The following is an 8,156-nucleotide window of genomic DNA, read 5'->3' as shown; positions in this document are numbered from 1 at the left end:
CCTGGGACTCAGTTTCCTTGTTTGTAAAATTGGGATAATAATAATTCCTAATTTGTAGGGTCATTGGAAGAATTAAATGAATTAATATGTGTAATACTTAGAATCTGCTACCCAATACACAACCGTACATTAGACGTGATAGGTAGATAATGTGAAGTTTTAAGGTATATTCAGTATTATACTTTTGTATACACTTTGTCAGGAAATATATAGTTAGAAAATCAGTGGTTTTAAAAAAGACATTCATGGGGAAGGGAAGCATAAATAGGTAGAACACAGAGGGCTTTTTAGGGCAGTAAAAATATTCCATATGATACTGTATTCATGGATACCTGTCATTATCCCTTTGTCCAAACCCATAGAATGTATAATACCAAGAGTGAACCATAATGTAGACTATGGACTGTGGATGGTCATGATGTGTCAGTGTAAGCCCATCTACGGTAACACATGTACCACTCTGTGGGGATATTGACAGTGGGAGAGGCCATGCATGGGTGGGCCATGGGGTATATGGGAAATGTCTGTACTTTCCACTCAGTTTTGATGTGAACCTAAAAACTGCTCTTAAGAAAACGTCGGGGCACTTGGGTGGTGTGACTGGTTGAGCATCTGACTCTTGGTTTTGGCTCAGGTGGTGATCTCAGGGTTGTGCAATCAAGCCCCACTTCAGACTCCCTGCTCAGTGTGGAGTAGTCTGCTCAAGATTCTCTCCCTCTCCCTCTCCCCACCCCCATGTGCATGCTCCTCTCTCTCAAATAAATAAATCTAAAAAAAAAAAATCTGAAAGAAAATACAGTCTTTAAAAAGAAAGTCTTAATAATTTAAAAGGTGGTAAAAATAGAAATAGGCTTATTTTAATAAATAATTTAATATTTAATAATTTAATAAAAAGAAATTTAACAAAACATTTCAGCAAAAAAAAAATGCTTCATGGTGAAAAAAAGACATTTATTAGCAAAACTTTTGAATATGTTTTGTAGACTTGCATAGTCAGGAAATAAGTGGTTTTAAAAGGACATTCATTAGCATATCTTTGTATATATTTTATACATATGTAGAGTCAAGAGATTAGGATAATTAAAAAATTTTAAAGCTAGGCTTTGCTTCCCTTTGGGGAGCATACGCTTTTCAGTTCCTTGTTTATTGACTGAAGGTATTTGAACTGGGAGACATGACATCTGGGAGACATGGCACTAAGTTGGGGAACCCAGCACTGCGCACTAGCTGGGATATCTAGCGATTTAAGCTGAGTGACATTTTCTCATCAATAAAATGACCAACAACGCCTGCTTAAATTAGATAATCTATCATGATACGTAGAGTTTGGGTGTGCAATTCCCTGCAATTCCTTTCCCTTTAAAGAACTCATAAATGAGTGGATGGGATGGATTTTGCCAAGTTCCCCACCTTATGTTGCGCAGGGCAGACTCAACGCGTCCCTTCTTTTAAATAAAGTAACTCCCCGACCCAAGCAGAGCTTCTTCTAGGTCTAGAGGACCGTTATCTTAGTTTCTGGGTGGTAGGCAGGTACTGTTGTTGAACTCGTGGCCGTGTGCCCGGTGCAATTCCGTTGCTGAAGACTTTCAGGCAGCTGTGAACTTGATTTTAACTGTCACTTGATTTCTTCTTTTGCAAGCTCATAAGATCCCAGAAGCCAGGGGTCTGTTTATTCATTTAGACTCCTTCTGAGTCATTCAGGTACAGGGTGTGTCTGTCAATTGAAACTGCACACGGAGAAGTTTTGCGTTCACATCTGCCAGGATGGGCAGCCGGGGGCCAGGGGCGGGTGGGCGGCTTCTGCGCGGCTGCAGGCCCGGCCAGGAGAGCCCTGCGCCCGGGTCCAGGGCCGCCCCCGCCGCCCCAGTCTCACCTCCTCGAGGGGCTTCTCCGCGCAAGACCCGGGTGGGCGTGCGGGGAGCACCGGGGGCTGTGGCCCCGCGCGGAAAGGAGCGAAGGGCGCGGGCCCCCGCGAGGCTGGCCGGGCCCCGCGGCTCGTCCTTCCCTTCGCAAGTCCCTGGGGCTGCCCACGCGCCCAGTCTCCCAGGCCCCGGCCCGCGCCCACCTCCGCGGACGTCCCGCCGCGGGCCCGAGTCTGGGAGCCCGGCCGGGCTCTGCGCGCAGCGGAATGAGGGGACCCCAGGGGACCCCCCCACCCCCGGGGCTCCCCAGACGCGGGCCGGTCGGCCGTGAGCCCGGGAAAGCCACCCCCTGCCGCTCGGACCGCAAGTGTCGGGGCAGCCGAGGGATGGCGGTGGGGAGGCGGCAAGGACCCCGTGCCCCCGCTGCCCCGGGTCGCGCGCCCTGGTTGCCCCGCCCGCCCCGCCGAGGCTCGCGCGTGCCGGGGGCGGCCGAGGGGCGCAGCGGGGCGCCGGGCTGCCCCCGCCCCCGAGACCTGGGGGGTGGGGGTGGGGGTGGGGGTCCCCAGGCTTCCCCACCTCCTCTCTGGGTAAGACTCGGGCCAACGGTCTCGGGGAGCGGCGGGCAGCAGGCGAGGCCGTGATTTATGCATCAGAATCCAGGGGGCACCAGCCTCCGTCCCTTCTCGGTTTGCTTTTTCTTTCTTTCTTTCTTTTTTTTTTTTTCCGGCTGTCTGTGGGGGAGGAGTGTGTGCATGTGCGTGTGTGTGTGTGTGTGTGTGCGCGCGCGCCTCTGCCCCAGATCTTTCCTGGACAGTAGGTCCGGCGCGGGGATCGCGGCCCCCGCCGCGGCGAGGGCGTGGGTTGGTGTTAACCCCTCCCCGCCCCTTCCTCGCGAGGCCACCAGCCTCCGCGGGCGCTCGGCGGCTCAGGCAGCGGCCGGCGCGGGCCGAGCGGGGCGGGCTGCCCATTGGAGTGCGCGGCTGCGGAGGGAGGGGACCCCGAGGCGACGAGGCAGCAGCGCGTCCAGCCCGTCCGCAGCGGCTGCAAGATGCCGAGCGCGCCGCGGGGACCCGGAGCTCTCCCCACGCGGCTGCGCCCCGCCTGAGCCAGGTAGGGGACGGCGCCCAGCCCGCGCGGGCCGGGGCGCGGGGGGCCCCGCCGCAGGAGGTCTTCGCTGCTGGAAACGAATGTTTGTGAAAGCGGAGCGAAGCCAGACAAAAACTTTTGAAACATCCCTCTCTGGGCGCCGAGGCGTTCATCCCTGGGCTGCTGAGGACCCCAGCCCGGTCGGATTGCTCCTGGGGCGCTGGTGATGGATGAAGTTGGGAAAACGGGTTTAGTGCGGTCGTAAAGCGGAGCAGGGGTTGGGGACGCTGGCAACTGCGGTTGGTCGCGGAGCGGGGCAAGCGCCTACACTCGCAAAAGTCCTGCAGACAAAGAATCTGGGAGGTGGGGGGTCAGGGGCTACATCTGCACGGGGGGCGAGCGGGGCGTGGGATTAGATGCGAGAGACGCGGGGCTTGCGCACGAGCAGCCCCCGCCGTCCGGGACCGCGGCCTCTGTTACTCCACTTCCATCCCGTGGCGGCGGTATCTGGAAACGTTACAAGTAGCCTGGGAGCCAGTGCCATGTTTCGTTCCTCCACACTTTCTAGTTCTGAGACAGGAGGTAGCATGTTGGGGGAGGGCAGTGCACGAAACCGCCAGCTTCGGTTCAGCAATGCATTAAACGTGCGTGGTTTTTTTTTTTTTTTCTTTTTTCTGGACAGAAGCTTTGCACTTGGAATCAAAAATGCAGTGGCATGTATTGTCATCGTTAGTAGTAGAACTTCTCTCTTTTGTGTGTGTGCCTGTGTGTGGTTTGGCCAAACCCACAGCAACTGAACATACCCCTTAGACAATCAGTGAATGTATTACATTCCTGGGATTTATTGCAAGCTCTTATGAAGGATCTTCACTGAATTATCTTCATCTTTTCTTGCCCTGGCTTACAAGGAAAAAAAAAAAAAACTAGAAGAAATTAAGAAAAGGCAGTTGCTTCACAGAAGTGTAAGCTTTCCTGTTTACCGCAAGGCCGGGGCGGGCTCGGCTGCCCACACCCCTCGGACCCTGAGCACACCTGTTCCTAGAGAGTTATTAATAGAGCCCAAAGAATGACTTACTCTGTCAAATGATTTTCGTGCAAATCGAATGTCTCGCAAGGCAATTAGGAGGTGGTTCTCAGCTCTTTTAGCAGGGGGGTGGGGGAGAGCAGAGGTGGTGTGAGCCTCCACCCTCATGTCAGCGGTTGGGTCTCTTCGGAGGAGGGAACCCGCTGGGGAGCCGGCGAATGCTTCAGGAGACTTCCACGCTGGAAACCTGGAGGGGGTTGGAGGTGGGGAAGTGAGGGTGTGTGTGTGGGGGGGGGGGAGGTGTTATAAATGGGGATCACTTCTCCAGTTTTCCCACTCCCATTTGGATGTGACACAGGAGAGTTTTCGTCTTGTCCAGTTGGAGTTTTCTATTTGGGCACATTTTTGTTTCTTCTCCCTCCTCTCCTCTTTTTTTCTGCAAGAAAAAGGTATTTTATTTTATTTTATTTTATTTTATTTTATTTTATTTTATTTTATTTTATTTTATATATATATATTTTAATTCCACTCTTTGCGCTTCCCCCAAGTTTCCTTAAAACAAATCCACGACAAAACTGGAGCAATGCCTTAGCTAGAATAAATGATGGCAGTGTGCTGTGGCCGCTTCCCTGACTCTCTCCTCTTTGTGACTCGTTTAAAGGGGTTGGCTTCCGAGGCCCTCTCCAGCCAAGGGAAAGAGACGCAGAAAAGCCGGGATCCCTCGGGCCGGAGCACCCCCGCGGCAAGTGAAGGCTCGCTCGGCCTCGCCCTCTAGCGCCCTTCTGGAGAAGCGCCACCCCGGGCTCGGGCTCCGGGAGGCGCGGCTGCGCGCCATGGGGTCTACCAGCGTCCCGCTGGTCAAGGCCCTGCGCAGTCCCGTCTCCGACTATGTCAACTACGATATCATCGTCCGGCACTATAACTACACGGGCAAGCTGAATACCAGCGCGGACAAGGAGAATGGCATTAAAATGAGCTCGGTGGTGTTCATCCTCATCTGCTGCTTTATCATCCTAGAGAACATCTTCGTCTTGCTGACCATTTGGAAAACCAAGAAGTTCCACCGGCCTATGTACTATTTCATCGGCAACCTGGCCCTGTCTGACCTGTTGGCGGGCGTGGCCTACACGGCCAACCTGCTCTTGTCTGGCGCCACCACCTACAAGCTCACCCCCGCTCAGTGGTTTCTGCGGGAGGGGAGCATGTTCGTGGCCTTGTCGGCCTCGGTGTTCAGCCTCCTGGCCATCGCCATCGAGCGCTACATCACGATGCTGAAGATGAAACTCCACAACGGGAGCAACAGCTTCCGCTCCTTCCTGCTCATCAGCGCCTGCTGGGTCATCTCCCTGGTCCTGGGCGGCCTCCCCATCATGGGCTGGAACTGCCTGGGCGCGCTGGCCAGCTGCTCCACCGTGCTGCCGCTCTACCACAAGCACTATATCCTCTTCTGCACCACCGTCTTCACGCTGCTCCTGCTCGCCATCGTCATCCTGTACTGCAGGATCTACTCCCTGGTCAGGACTCGGAGCCGCCGCCTGACCTTCCGCAAGAACATCTCCAAGGCCAGCCGCAGCTCCGAGAAGTCGCTGGCCCTGCTCAAGACCGTCATCATCGTCCTGAGCGTCTTCATCGCCTGCTGGGCGCCGCTCTTCATCCTGCTGCTGCTGGACGTGGGCTGCAAGGTGAAGACGTGCGACATCCTCTTCAGAGCCGAGTACTTCCTGGTGCTGGCCGTGCTCAACTCGGGCACCAACCCCATCATCTACACCCTCACCAACAAGGAGATGCGCCGGGCCTTCATCCGGATCCTGTCCTGCTGCAAGTGCCCGGGCGGGGACCCCGCGGGCAAGTTCAAGCGGCCCATCATTGCCGGCGTGGAGTTCAGCCGCAGTAAGTCGGACAACTCCTCCCACCCGCAGAAGGACGATGGGGACAACCCGGAGACCGTTATGTCCTCTGGAAATGTCAACTCTTCTTCCTAGAACTGAAAGCCGCCGACCCATGGGGAGAGTTCTTGCGTGGTCACCCACCACCACCCAGGGTTTGGGGGGAAAAAAAGGAAAAAAAAAATCTCTGTCTCCACTGCTGCTCGGGAGGAGCCGCTGGGAGCCAGAGGGAGGGCGGGCAGGCCTGGGGGTGCCGGGGTGTTGGTGGCTTAGTTCCTGTGAACAATGCACTGGGAAGGGTGGAGACCCGGCCCTGGCCTGGAAGCTGTTTCCTACCCCCCGCCCCGGAGCTTTGATTTTGCACTGAGCCAAAGGTCTAGCATCGTCAAGCTCCTGAAGGGTTCCCAGTGTGGCCCTGGTCCCAGTGTGAAAGCATCTGTCGGGAGCTTTGAGGAGATGTTTTCCTTCACCTTAGTTTCCAGCCCAAGTGATTGTGTGCACTTCTGCTGCCCTGGGTATGCTCTGCGTATCCCACCCTCCCTCGCCCTTCAAACCCCTCCTCACAATTCTCTTACTTTCCATCTGAACTACCTGGCCTTCATCAGAGCTGGGAGAGCTGGGGGGGAGGTGGTATACTCCACTTCTGGGGGGTCTGTAGCAGGTAGCCTGTGTCCAGGACGTAGACTGTGAGGGATGGAGATGGTTTGGAGATGTAAAGCCGTTTTATTTGCTGAGGCCAAAGTTTCCATGTAAGCCAGATCAGTTTTGGGGAATTTCATTAAAGTCACTTTGATTTCTTTTCTTTTTTTTTTTTCTTCCCTTTCACAACATGACGATGAAATGTGTGATAGCAGCGTCATTATCCATGGTGGCTGAAATCTGCCTAAAGAAGTCCAGTTTATCTACATGGTATCAGGCAGGGTCCTTAGTGTCCCAGGAGGAACAAACTAGCAAAACGAGGTGAAAACTGACGGGGGGTGGTGGTGACTGTAAACCAAGAGAGATTTCTTAATGGATCTGTCTAATGAATACAACATCTGTCTTTGGCACTTTTGTTGATGTTTATTTCAGAGTGTTGTGTGACTTAGTTCAACGAACAGGATGGTTGTATTTTGTTGTGTTAAAAGTACTTTCTGTGATTTTTGAATGTATTTGTTTGAGCATTTTATTGGATTTTTCTAACCTGCGTTAACACCGTTGAACGTGTATTTCCTAAGAAAATACAACCCTCTTGTGCCATTAAAGCATTACTTTAACTGATAGGGAATACCAGAAGTTTTTCAATACAGCTGTTCATTAAATAGTTCATTAAAGATGTGTATAAATGTTACAAAAAAATAAAAATATATTGCTGTCTCTTTAGTATGGTTTTCAGTGCAATTAAACCAAGAAATGTCTTTTTAAAAAAATAGTATTTAATAGGTTTCTGACTTTTGTGGATCATTTTGCACATAGCTTTATCAACTTTTAAACATTAATAAACTGATTTTTTTAAAGATTACTTTGTGAAGAACATTTTATAAAAATAATTAAGCTCCTATTTGACTATATGGCTCTTTAGAACCAAAGTTATAGGCAAATTTCTGTTACTCTTTTAAAGGATTTTACCTTGATAAAGTAGGGTGTGAAAAAAAATGTGGTTTGTTAAAAACCACTCTATCTTTTTCAGGAAGAGAAACTTCAATAAGTTTACACTGAAGAGTAGTAAAAAATGAGATGAAAACCACCAACTTCTAAATACCACATTGACAAGTAAATATAATTAGCGGAGTTTTAAATTGCATTCAAGCCAAACTAAATTATATGCGATTATTCTCGTCCTAAAACATGAGTTTTTAAAGAAATAATGTACAATGACCTGGTTGTGAATCTAATTTAAATTATGAAACTCAATGGTCATTGCAAACCCATCAACAAAAGCTTACATTCTTGGCTTTCCACCAACATGCTGGGGAAATGGAGATATACATACAGCAGATAATATATCAAATCACCTAATTTTTTTCCAGGACACTGTCTTGGCTTCTCCCAGACTATCCTTGGAACAGCATGGGACTGTACAGGGCTCAATGAAGTAGCAAGTTGTAGAACGAACGTAGGTGGAGCAGTATACACCTCATATCTGAAAACTTTCAATTACCAAGATTTGAAAGTTTTAACATCCTAGCCATTACTTTCTCTAATTCCACAGTGAGAGCAAGGGCACTTTGTAAGCATCACAGAATTGCCATAATAGTTCATTTTTGTTTGAACATAACTGTCATCTTTGTTGGGGATTAATTCAAAGGATTTTGGTGT

The 8,156-nt window shown here is 50.9% G+C and overlaps 1 protein-coding gene across 4 annotated transcripts; it reads left to right on the top strand.

The window, feature by feature from the left end:
• Positions 1–2,441: 2,441 nt before the first annotated feature.
• Positions 2,442–7,359, top strand: S1PR1 (sphingosine-1-phosphate receptor 1). 4 transcript variants are annotated; one of them, XM_072754488.1, is made up of 2 exons: positions 2,442–2,548; positions 4,634–7,359. In XM_072754488.1, the coding sequence occupies exon 2, from the start codon at positions 4,806–4,808 to the stop codon at positions 5,952–5,954; it is 1,149 nt and encodes a 382-aa protein (XP_072610589.1). In that variant the 5' UTR covers positions 2,442–2,548; positions 4,634–4,805; the 3' UTR covers positions 5,955–7,359. The 4 variants fall into 4 exon arrangements, with proteins under 4 accessions (XP_072610589.1, XP_025852097.1, XP_072610588.1 ...); XM_025996312.2 differs by lacking the exon at positions 2,442–2,548 and adding an exon at positions 2,607–2,972; XM_072754487.1 differs by lacking the exon at positions 2,442–2,548 and adding an exon at positions 3,631–4,235.
• The last annotated feature ends 797 nt before the right edge of the window (positions 7,360–8,156 follow it).

Source organism: Vulpes vulpes, chromosome 3 (assembly GCF_048418805.1).
Source record: "Vulpes vulpes isolate BD-2025 chromosome 3, VulVul3, whole genome shotgun sequence".
Classification (NCBI taxonomy): domain Eukaryota; kingdom Metazoa; phylum Chordata; class Mammalia; order Carnivora; family Canidae; genus Vulpes; species Vulpes vulpes.
Note: the sequence above shows the minus strand (reverse complement) of the source record. Positions and strands in the feature narration are given on the sequence as shown.

What these genes read in the sequence shown, in the direction of transcription:
- S1PR1 (XM_072754488.1), top strand. Translation starts at nt 4,806, where the DNA reads ATGGGGTCTACCAGCGTCCCGCTGGTCAAGGCCCTGCGCAGTCCCGTC.